The 12,530-nt window shown below is 51.9% G+C and overlaps 1 protein-coding gene across 19 annotated transcripts in view; it reads right to left on the minus strand.

The window, feature by feature from the left end:
- RBFOX3 (RNA binding fox-1 homolog 3) overlaps positions 1-12,530 on the minus strand; it is a 352,823-nt gene that overhangs the window by 59,539 nt on the left and 280,754 nt on the right. Inside the window, exon 1 of one of the 19 annotated variants that reach the window (XM_043527733.1) lies at positions 12,425-12,445. The exons of 9 other annotated variants lie outside the window; for them this stretch is intronic. Coding sequence is in view for 9 of the 10 variants with exons in the window: in XM_043527723.1 (XP_043383658.1) it covers positions 2,220-2,321 (102 nt within the window). In the remaining variant the exon portion in view is untranslated. Of the gene's footprint in view, positions 1-2,219; positions 2,523-12,424; positions 12,446-12,530 lie in introns of those variants that run through there. 9 more of the 19 variants (XM_043527723.1, XM_043527715.1, XM_043527714.1 and 6 more) reach the window with 9 other exon arrangements.

Consider the following 12,530-nt stretch of genomic DNA (forward strand, 5'->3'; position numbering starts at 1 on the left):
TAGTGAATTTCAGAAATAAACTAGTGATGCACAATAAATGAACTACTCTATGGTCAATAACCACAATGTGCCATATACAGTAGATCCACTACTATGGACCCAAGTATGGTACAGCTGCGTGCTACGAATGGGACTGAGGTGACCTCTGGCTCTTTGGTCCCTTTTCACATGCTTCTTGTGCTATTTTTGATGTCTCTTTGCCTGGCTTCTTGTTGCTATGTTTACCAAATAGTCCATCCCCAAGCCTGAACACAGAATCTCAGCAACAACCAAACACAAGGGAAGAGGAAAGAGATTTGGGCCTGTATCTCACTCATTATTTGGGTAAAATACCAACGCCAAACCCTCCTTTCTGACCAACATTTCCAAACTGCTGCCAAAGAGCAAGAGGCTTCTGGGAGAGCAAAGAGAGAGAATCCCAATTCAAACAAACATGGTGACGAAAGGAGCAAGAACTCACTGGGAGCAAAGGAGAGCCGCAAATGAGATGAAAGCCTCTCCTTCCCAGACCCTACATTTCACTTTTGTGCGCTCTTCAGTCACTGCCAGGCAGCAAATCCACCCTGCCCAAACCGCCTGCTCCCAGTGCTTCCTGCACATGCGATGGATGGCGAGAGCCACCCCAGTCTCTGGGCAGCCCAGTACAGAGGTCTGCAGACTACACTGTTATAAAATATGAGTGAAAGCAGCAGCGCCTTTCATGAAAGGGAGCGAGGAAAAAAGGAATTGCATTTAGAAACTAAACACTCCCATGGCTCTGAATTACCTGAATGAAGTCTCCTGGACCTAAACTGGCTGCAGGTTCAAAGCCTGAGAATCCCCCAGTGTGCTGCCCTCAGACACTCAACAAAGCTCTCCAGTGACCAGTGGGAATTCTGGGACATTTTTTGCTTGATGCCAAAAGCCCAAGCTTCACGCCTGGAGAGCAGGGCAGGAAGTCCCATGGAGTTCCCTGAACAAGGAAGGAGGTTGAGATTCAAATACAAAGCCCCTCAGGCTTTCCCTAAGCCCTTCTCTTCAGGAAGGCGCTGTCCAGTCTGAAGAGTAGCTCCTGTTGCTTTTTCCCTCTTATGGCTTTCTAGCATGTGCACACAGTCACAGCTCAGAGATTTGACCAAAGCATGTATGGTTGTTTAACCAGCAGTAACCCCACGTTTTTCAGAATTCCCCCTTTCTAATGAATTCTGGAACTAGAAGCCAAGCTCTAATGCTGCTTAACTCTCTAGCCTGGACAGACTTTGGTTCCGAGCCAACTCAGACCAAGAGTTTTAAAGTCTTTAAAATTTTGTAAAGAAATGAAACAAATGCAGCCTCCCCATACAAGAGCTGAATCCCAACAAATGGAACCCCCAGCCCTCAGGAGCCAGCTGGCAGGTGAGATGCGCAAGTCATGCAGAGAGGGCAGGTAGAATGTTATGAATTTAATTACTCAAAGCACAAATGGAATGGTTAGCCTGGCTGGGAGACAGGGTTTTCGACGCAGCAAAGAGGCTTTTGAAGAGAACACTTCCTCTCCCGAGCAGCATTTCCCCAGGGATCACCAGGTGGGGAACTCGCAGCACCAGGACCAACAGACAAGCCAAGAACAGAACCGAGACACAGGAAACCGCAGTGAGAAGTTAAGGAACTAACTAATGCACAGGGAATGAATTCCCCAAACTCCTGGCATTCTCCTGAATACTCTAGACCTACTGAGATGCATCTGTGAGTCTCTGTATGAACATCTGAAACACACTGATTTATAGTTAATGCTATTTGTCTCTCATACACACACATATGTGTACGGCATGTGTGTGTAATAGATTTCTCTCTTTCCCTGCTTCTCCCTGTATGTCAGCCACACTATGTAGATCCTGTATTTCTAAAAGTTGAGTGTAAATGATTTCTCCTCATTGCTGATGCTGAATAGCAGCTGCGAGGAAGCGAAAGTGCTGGACTCTGCATTTTTCACTGTGCCAGCAGCTCAGCCCCTGGTCAGGCACAGAACCCCGGCATGGAGCAGAAACCCCAACAGAATAACTAGAGAACCAAAAAAATGACACTCACAACCAAGGAACAAAGCAGTGTTCCCCCGGTGCCAGCAGGCAGCGTTGATGAGATGGGTATGGCCAATCAGGGGGTGGAAGGAAGAGGTTCAGCTCTGACCTTTAGCTCAGTGGGTGCTGGCCAGAGAGCACGTGCAAGCTTCACAGCAAAAACCCAAGAAGGGGGTCACTTACCTGCTGGAGGAAGAGGAAGGCTGGAGGGCAGGGGAGAGAGTGAGGAAGCATGCCTGAGTTGGAGACAAGGAGGCAGCCCGAGTTAGCCATGGAGCACAGCATGTGTTGACAGGTAGCCGTGGAGCTGCTTGCAGTCAGTTTCGTCCTCTTCTATACACTCTGCTTATTCTCTTTTTTCCCTTTCTCTCTCTCTCCCACTCAGTGCTTTTCCTCCTCCTCTGTCCCCTCCCCTCCCCCTTGTGGTGCTATTTGAGAGGATACATCTGAGGAACGCTTGCCTTGCCCTCTGCTCTTACAATGAAGGAACAATGCTCGGCTATTTACTTTGGTGCCATTAGACACTGGCACTGAATGAATGGTCTGCAAAGGAGGGGGGGCTGAAAGGGAAGGGAGGAGACAGAGAGGGTGAGGGAGTGAAACAGAAAGGGGCGGGAGGTGGAGTAGGAGGGGGAGTCCCCTGTGCATTCAGACATCAGACTGAGCTCTGTATAAAATGAAGAGAATCCATAATGACATGAGAACAGCTGATCCCGCACTTAACTCCTCCGATGCTGCAGCACATTTGCAAACTGTTCTCCCCACCTCCCCCTTATCCTCTTTCACAGCCCTGAGACAAATATGCTGCTGGGCTGGTTTTATGCTTGGCTGGGGAATCGGGTGGAAGGAGCTGGCCTCCTTTCCAGACACCAACTCTGAAGAAAAGAAAGATCTTACCAGGAGTTTCGGTGATGTAATCCAGCCACATACGCCATGGGAAGGCTGCTGCAGCTGGGAAGCCTGCACTTCCAAACTGAGGGCAGCCAGCCCCCCGGAAGAGAAACCTCACTAACACGCCACACAGCCCTGAGCTTCAGGATTCTCCAGACCAACCCGGGGAGAGAAACACACCCAGATGTGCACACAGCATCACCCCTCGCCCCTGAGATGCACATGTGCAAACACAGTGCCACGCTGATTACACAGACACACACAGATCTGCACGCATGCACATGGCAACATGCATTGTACACACAGAAACTCATCTCCCCACTCAGAGAGACACACCTATCTGCTCCCATGTGCACAAAGACCCAGACAGGCAGCCATGCATCATGCACACACACAGCCGCACACTCTGGCAGACATGCACGCACACACACCAAGTCGCACACCCACACAGATGGAAGCCAGCCGACCTTGAAATATGAGTTGTGTTTGGCAAGGTCTGTGGTGACCGCATTACTCTCAAGTGCTGGATGGCTTGTCCCAAATAAGTGTAAATAAATCTAAGCTCCCCAGGCAGGGCTAGTTCCCAGCAGTTTGATGTAATGGGCCCTGGCACAGGATCTGCTGCCTCCTGCAGAGCAGGGTCCCTGAGGAACCGGCCAATGCATCGGTGCAATGTAGACAGGGAACTTTACCTTGAGCATTTCGGAAAGGCTCTCATATATTCCCGTTACATGGCTCTCTCCAAGAAACATTCCTGCTCAAGGGGGGGATGGTTCTGGCCTTCAACAAAGACCCACCCCAGACTGCTCCCAAGACACCATCCTCTCCTCGGCTGTGCAAGGAGCTCATGAACCAAGGCGACCAGCAGGGGTCACTGCAGCAGCAGCAGAGGCTCATAAGGTTTTGTCATGGCTCCTTTTAGCAAAAGTCACGGACAGGATGTGGGCAAGAAACAATAAATCACAGAAAACAAATCCCGCCGTCCGGGGCTGACGGCCCAAACCCCGCCGTCCAGGGCTGACGTCGCGATGGTCATGTAAAATCATGGAATCCATGACCTCCGTGAGCAACTCACAGCCTTACTCATGACTTTCAGGTCCACCCCAGCAATGTTCCCACCCCCTCCCAGCCTGGATCAAAACACACAGTTTGAATCTTGTTCTAGTGCACCGTTGGTCCGAGGTACACCACTAGTGAATTACTAATGTGTGCGTCTATCCTACCCCAGTGATAGCCTGTATGTCTGTGAGGGAGAGAGACAGCTACCGTAGGGAGGGACCATGCTTGTGGCTTTGTGACAAAAATTACTTTGGTCCTTCCAGCCCGACAGAACTCCATCCCGTCTTTCCTCAAGCTTCACTGCAGTTACTTCCCTTCCAAGTCCAACCACTGATGTGCTTGTCACTTCTCGCCATGTGGCCCTAGCACTCACGCAGCCATACAAATTCCAGGCCACGTTTTCAAAGAGCTTCAGAGCGGGGTGCACACACAGCTGCCTTGTGTGCAGAGCGGGATCTCTGCCTGAGCTGTCCATGCCAATGACAATTCAGTGCCACCAGTGTTGTGTGGCCACGTTTCAGGGGCCTGCTCAACATGGATCTTAGCTTTGGTCACAGCCAGCTACAAAACAGCCTGGACTGGTTTGTGCTCATATATTTGGGAAACTGAGTCCTGGGTTGGATTCAATTTCCATCTTGGCTGAATAGGATGCCCGAAGGTTTGTTTCTGTTAGCAGCTGCTGATTCCAAGTCTCCTTTGGCACCTCCAGCATATGGACAGCTCCGTTCAGAAGCTGGGATTTTCCATACCCCCCTCACACAGACTGCCATGCTGCCACATCCTGGGCATTTGCAGCGGTTCCAGTTTATGCTGCAGATACCTGGCAGGCAAGGCACAATTCCAAAGCCCTCCCAAAGCTGCTGACCTGAGTCTCATGGGGCTGACAGGTTGTTAAACAGCACCAATAAAAGCAATGACCACGCGGGCCTGTGGCCACTGAGCAAAGGGAAAATCAAAGCACAAGTGGGCTGCATTTCTTCTGGGGGTGAAAGCCATTGAGACAGCCTCAGAAGAGGAATGCTGAACAGCATCTTAGCAAACAGGTCCAATGCCAAGGGGCAGACTGCTTCTGAAAATGGCTAACGCTGTCCCTACCTTGCCCTCTGCTAACTGCAGGGGATCAAACAGCAGCACTCAAGAAAGGTGCCTCTGTCCACACTCCTGACATGGGGATCTGGCTACAGGAAACCTCATCTCCAGGCTGGATGACAGCTACTCCCCCTACCTCAGTACCCAGACAAGGAAACTACCACAGCAGCCTGTCCTCTACAGCTGCAGAGATCTTATCACCCCAGTGCTCCACACATGCACTGGCTCCCCCTGCACTCCCAGTTCCAAGTCCAGGTGCTGGTGGGACACCTCTCCTACAGGCACTATCACAACAGCTAAGATCGCTTATCAGAGTCCAGATGCAGGCTTGGGGGAGCTGGAGGCCCAGGACTCTCGAAGATCCTTCCAAAGAGGGTGAGGGAGACCTGTTCCCTCATTGTCTTTGGGTTGTGCTGCGAGACTCACCTCTGTCCCCGGGAGCCTGGCAGGAAGTGAATTACGATGGGACATATGCTCTAATGGCCAAAGATTAAACCTATGGTAGGGAGGAGAAGTGACCTGGGCCTTCCACTGGGGACCCATGCACCCCAGAGCTGGAGAGCTGCGTGGCACTCAGGGTGCTTAACCCAGATACAGTGGCTTGATGCTACGGTGAGATATGCTTTATATATGCAGAGGCAGGCAGGCAATTCTTTTGGTGGGTAAAGGGGGAGTTCTCTGAATTCCATACTTGTCTGTACACCCTGCCTCTAAGGCCCCAGTGACTTTTGCACATTCTTCAGTCAGCCAGAGTGGGGACAGTGGAGGGCAATGCCTGGTGCTTCCCACGAGGGAGGCGAGAGACTGAGCTGTAAAATGCTACATACAATGTGAGAGGAAACAAACAGAGGAGACCAGATGGCTCAGGGGTAAGGACGCAGAACCTTTCCCCTCTGCATCACTGGCTTGATTACGATCCAGGATGGCAATGACTCAAAGACATTCCCATCTGGTGGCCAGTGGGAGCAAGCTAAGGGGACTTCTGCCGGAGTAACAGCCCATGTCACAAAAAGCAACCATACACCAGCTGGCAAGACAGGAAGGCAAAGTGGGCCCTGGAGACTGAACTGTCCTCTGAGCTGCAGGGTCAAGGCATGGGATGGGGCTGGTCATGGGTGAGCTTACCTGCCCTGTTGTCCTCCATTTTGAGGCTAGGAGCTCCTGGCCTCCAGGGCTCTCAATCCACACCACTTTCACCAGTGTAACATACACTCACATTTACATTTACACATGGCTAGGTCCCTTCCCCAGCTCAGTTATGAGACGGGAGCAGTACTCATGCAGAATATCAAACCACAGAAGACTCAGGGAGCTGGAGCTCTGAGGTCCCCTCTCTCCCAGCTGGTGCCTGTATTTGGCCTCTTGCAGAGGTGTCTCCATTACAGGACGGGAATGCAAAGCAAACACTGCCCGGGACGCGGGTGGGTGAGTCCCCTCTGGCTCCAGGGCTAGTCAGACTCCACGGGGGTGGCTTGACAGGTGGGATCACACTCACCAATGGTCTATAGAGCTCAGTACTCACCTTTTCCCTCCGCTGTTCTCAGCACCTCTAGTAACAGCAGCATGCAGGAATGGGACAGGGACGGACTGACAGACCCACCGGGGAATAACTGCCACTTCAGCTACAATTGCCACAACACAGGCCTCCAGCAGAGGGCACCATCACTCCTAGGAGTTAGGCCTTCGTTTGGCTTGGAGATGGGGGTGCGTGTTAGTGACAATTTACTAAGGCTACGCTACAGTTTAGGTCAGTGTGACTAAGCCACCCACTGAGCGACGTAAATTACACCGACCTGAGTGCTGGTGTGCACTGCGCTGTGTGGGCAGGAGAATTTCTCCCACCGATATGGTGGCCATCGCTCGTTGGGGATGGATCCATGAAGCCAAGGGAAGCGCTCTCTGCCGTTGGCTTAAGAGCAGCTCAGCCGTAAGCTCTCTAGTGCAGCTCCAAGTTTGCACTGGGAATGCAGGAGCCTCCGAACACTGGGGCCAGATTGCAAATGGAACCTCGTCTCCAGAACTTCCCAGAGGGACCCTGCTCAGCTCTATGGAGCATGCGCTGCAGCCCCAGCGGAAACCCCGGAAAAAGGAAAATCTCCCTGGAAGGGAAGCTTATTTATCTGTTTAATTAAGATGTGTTCACCCGGCGCACAGATTCTGTTCCATCTGTCTCACTTACAGCCACGTCCCAGGAAAATTAAACATAATAAATATCCGAAGAAGGAAAGCGAAGGGCACATGTGAGCTATGTGATCAAAGGCAGAAGTTGCACAGGGTTGCAATTCTAAGCACATCTTTCTTTCTGCCCTCTGGGGATGGGGTGGCAACGCGCTCACATGCATAGGATGGAGCTGGCGTTCTCTCCAATCAGCATGATTTTATTTTTTAATTTATTTTAAGTAAACTCCCGAGGGTTCCTCAATTTTGTTTCCTGCAATAGGAAGATGTATTCCTGCTGGGGAAAGAAGGAAACTCCTTCACTCACCAATTCCAAGCCTCAGCAAACTGGTGCCCCCAAGAGAGAGTCACTTCCAAGCTGAAGAGGGAACATATGGGCTGACAACACCGCAGTCCTTCGGGCTCCTAAAAGGCAGTTCTGCTAGCCCATTACACACTTGTGGCAGCCTAGACATTCAGGAGCTGGATTTTCACCATGAAAGTTAATTTGCTAATTTTCTTTCTGCAACAATTGGCTGAAAGGCAGCAGAATTCTGCTGGCTTTTGATCCGGGTGCTGAAAGGCTTTGAGGTGCCCTTTGTGCTACTGAGAGTTTCACCATTGCCAGGGGAACAGTTGCCCTCCCACCCTTATCAAACATCCAGTCAGTGTTTCAGGTGCTAGCCTGGGACTTGGGAGACCTCTGCCACAGACTCCCCGTCCCATCTGTGTGGGCCTCAGTGCCCACCTATACAATGTAGAATCATAAAACTGGAAGGGACCTCGAGAGGTCATCTAGTCTAGCCCCTGCACTCCAGGCAGGACTAAGTATTATCTAGACCATCCCTGACAGGTGTTTGTCCAACCTGCTCTTAAAAATCCCCAATGATGGAGATTCCACAACCTAGGCAATTTCTTCCAGTGCTTAACCACCCTGACAGTCAGGAAGTTTTTCCTAATGTCCAACCTAAACCTCCCTTGCTGCAATTTAAGCCTATTGCTTCTTGTCCTATCCTCAAAGGTTAAGAACAACAATTTTTCTCCCTCCTCCTTGTAACAAGAGACAAATGCCCTGCTCTGCTGCACAGGGGGCTGGGGGACAAATACATTCAAGTTTGTAAGGAGCTCGGCTGCTGTGGTGCTGGGTGCCAGAAATGCACCTTTGATAGAACGTGGAGATGGAATGCACAGCAACAAATGTGATTAGGCTGCAAATGAAAGATTTCACCCAGCTCTCTCTATTGGACAGTCTTATACACCCCGAAACAAGGGCACAACTTGCCGAAATTCTCTACCCAGTAGTTATGGCTGGGAAGTCTGGGCCAAGCTGCATGTGGACCCTGCACAGGATTAGGGTCAGGACTAAGGAACATTGGCAGAGCTAACATGAGGCAGGAATAATCTGAAGACTGTGTTCCCAGTGATGGGCACTCAGTACTCAAAAGAAATCAAAACCCAAAGGAGGAGGCTCCGAAAGAGGGATATGGGGATGGAGCAGGGCGCTCCCATTCACTTCAGCCCCTGCAGCCTCCAGGCAGCAAAGCACATGCCTCCCCTACCCCAGGGCCCCGACAGTTACAGCATCCATTAATGACAAGCGCAGCAGTAGTTCGTCACAGATGTGAAGAAATTCAGCGAAGGCTGGTGAGGGGTCTGCACTCACCTCTGAGCTGCTCTGGAGCGAGGGCAGCAGTAACAACGATCCTACTCAGCCAGGGGTGAGGGGAAAGGTTTCTCAGGTCCCTTCGGGCTGGAGTCTGCTGCTCTCCCAACTCAGTGTGCTAACGAGAGCTTCAGGGCCTGTAGGCCTGAGACACCAGCCTGCTCCCCTGGGAAACAGCTGTGCAGCTAATGTTCCACAGGAAACAGGGGACGAGGAACCCTCTCTCAGTACAGGTACATCTACACTGCAGTGAGAGGTGTGGCTGCAGCGTGGGTAGGCAGACCCACCATCGCGTTAGTCTAGCTACTATGGCTCAAAGGAGCAGTGGAAAGGTAATGGCAGAGGCTGTACCAGCCCACCCAGGACCCTGGGTACGTACTCACGTTGCTAGCCCAGACCAGGGTCTGCACGCTGCGTTTTCATTGCTCTCTCTACCCGTCCTAACGAGATTAAAGTTAGTGCACATATGCCTGCCTGAGCTGCAATTACGCCTTCGATTGCCGCATAGGGACAGCCCAGGTGGAGGGAGTACGAAGGCAGAACAGGGGATGGCACAGCAGGGTCCCCCTCAAATATTACACACACAAATAAGCTCCACATGGAAATGCAGGATGTTCTACTCGGACCCAGTCCTAGTTCCCTTTGCTCTGCCCAAGCCTCCTTGGCAGTAGGGGTCTCCCTTGCTCTGCACCAAATCATCACTTTGGGAAATAATGTCCTTTTTGGGCCTGTCTCTCTGCTGTCCTGCCCCGGTACACTCATTCACAGCAGCACAAGTGGGTGTAAGGTCGAATCAGATCCCAGTGGTGCAGGGCGACACAGGCCCAGGCCGCCAGACCCTATCTTACAATGAGTTTAAACTCCAGGGATCAGATCCTTCCAAGAGAAGCAAATACACCATCCTCCCAGATGAGCCCCAGAGAGCATGTGTGAGCTGCAGAGCCCATGCCCAGCCTCCTGGGAGTGCAGGACGTGCTGGTCGGGGTCGCTGGGCAGGGTCATTGGCAGAACTGGGTGGGGAGTCCAGGACTCGCAAAGCAGGGGCCTGCGGGCGAGGTGAAAGGGACTTTGGCAGAGCTGTGTGTGGCAGGACTCGGGGCTGAAATAGCTGGGATGCGGCAAGGCAGCATTACATAGCAGTGGAAAAGCCTGGGGGGTTGAATCTTGTCTAGCATCTGTCTACACTGCCAGGCTCCAGCTAGTGCTATCAGGGTTTCCCCGAGCTAAGCACTATGTCTACAGACACAACGTGGGGAAAGGATCTAGTAGATCCCTCCTGAATGCCTGTGGGAACAGGCTCCATGAGGCTTGGGTGAAGCCAGTTCTGGGCCCACCTTGCCATTTGCTGGCACCCCCCTTCGGCAGGAGCGCACGCTCTGCACTGACAGCAACGCCACCGAGTTCCACGCTCTCTGAAAGCCCCTCCTGGAGAATGAGCCTCAGGAGACTGAGAGCTTCAGCTCGGGAGGAGAGGAGAAATACCTGCGTGCTAGGAGCTGTAAGTTCCTAACTGGTTCTGGTCCGAAGCCTACGGGAAAGCCCACTGATGCACATAGCATTGTGAAAAGGAAACCAACAGTGCATGATTTGAACAACACAGCATGGGTGCTTTATTGCCAGCTGTGGGCAATAGCTTCTGCTTTCTGAGTGAGACAGAGATGGAGCCGGAGGTGCTTAGTTCTAGGCAGCATGTCCAGCAGATGCAAGCTGCTCTTTCCATTACAGCAGGGTTACTCCAGGGGCTTTTGTTCTATTGGAAACACTGGAGGAAAAGGGGACTATTGCAAGGGAATTTGCCTGCTCTCATGGGTCCACCACCACTGAGCTTACAGCCTGTCGTGGTAACAAGCTCTCTGTGCTACATAGCACCTTTCATCCCAGTGCTTCCCCAAATAACAAAGAGGAGCAGCAGACGGACAGAGAAATCCAGAAGCAATGAGAATGTTTAAGCAGGGATGGAGAATCACCGAGACAGGAAAATGGGAGAATGTGGGCCACATCCCAGGAGCTGCAGAGGAGAAGGCTCTTGCACTCACAGTGGCCAATTTTTGGTTTTGGGGGGAAGGGAGCTGCATTCAAGTAAAGTGCCTGAGTACAGGAATATTTGAATGGTGGGGAGAGGGAAGGGATGAAAGCGACATAGCGTCTGGAGACATTGAGCCTTTCAAAGCTGCTGGATAGGGGGCAAAGTGTGGGATTCTGCATTCTCTGTTGTGCATGATGCCCCTGTCTCTGCAGGAGCAGGACCATCCTTCCACTCACTATACCTATAGCTCAGTGCTATGATGGTAAGCCAAGTGCTGATCCTGACTTGAACCGTACAAGCTGGTGTGTACGCTGTTCCCTAGGGGACAGCAGGCCAGGTATTTCTGTGAGGGTTCAGTGGAGATGGGGCTCGGGAATGCTCCAAGGGGGCGCAGAGACAGGGGTATCCCTATTTTTAATCTGCAAGGAAAAGTAGGGGATGGCAGAACCCTGAGGAGGTTGTTTGGGCAGCTGACAGGTTGGTGGCATCAGGAAGCTGACACCCAGCTAAGCACAAGCAGATCTCCCCCTCATTGGAGGCCAAGGGGTAACAAGGTGACTCCCAGTCCTGGGTACCCCAAGAACCATCATATGGTTCAAAACCCTCAAATGTTAACCTGGGCTGCCATCCACACCCTGCCCCACTGCAACAGGATCCACACTCTCTGCCAGATCCTCGGCACGCAAACCAGCCATGCACAGCAGCAACCTCCACAGGAAACAGCTGTGTGATTTCACCCTCTTGCCTTGGGATAATTAAGTTTTCAGTCATGATATAGGGAGCTGCTCTTCCAGTACGGGAACCAATGATCCCAAACAGCCAAAGGCAAAGGCAGAGATCAGACACAGGAACCTCATGGAATCTGAGATACCCACCTGCCAACACAAGCAACAAATATGCAGACAGATAACTGCTCTCTCCTTCTAATGCATCCACAGCCACAAAACCACCAGCCCCTGCCCCCCTTCATAGCAAGCCTCCCACCCCAGAGAATGCCTCTCTTCCACCAACACCTGCTCCTCCAGCCAGAGAGCCCTGCTGGGAGTTTCAGCAGTTTGTGCTACGTAGGATCACAGCGCTAGCACTGGCTGCAGGGGGAATTCTGTCTCCTCAGTCCTTTTGGCCCCTGGCCTGACTGCCCTGACAACCAAGTTGGGGACATCTCTGGTAGGATGTGAGCTGGAAACCCGACTGCTGAGCTGGGCTAGAGACGAGCTAGCAGCCGCCAAGATACGAGAGGTGCTGACTCCGTATCCAGACCCAGCAATTTAGTTACTTTGTAATAAGGAAGTGACTCTCCCAAATGCAACATGTCAAGGGGGAAGGGATTTTGGGCTTCTCCTGCGTGGAGTGTCCAATAGTTAGGAAGGAACCTGGGCCCTGAGGGGGAAGCCAGCCCCTAACTCATGCTGCTGAGGGCTCGGGAGAAAGCAGAACAACCAAGTCTCTTCAAAGCCAATTATTCTGCAGGGGAAGGGTGTGTGCGTGTGTCAAATAACCTACATGCCCTGTAACAGGTCAGGACCTACTGAAGATTCACCATCTTCATCCCACCAATCGCTGCTAGGAATATATGCCACATTCGCACCACAGAATGAGAATCCGCAGT

The sequence above is a fragment of the Chelonia mydas genome, chromosome 14 (genome assembly GCF_015237465.2).
Source record: "Chelonia mydas isolate rCheMyd1 chromosome 14, rCheMyd1.pri.v2, whole genome shotgun sequence".
NCBI lineage: Eukaryota > Metazoa > Chordata > Testudines > Cheloniidae > Chelonia > Chelonia mydas.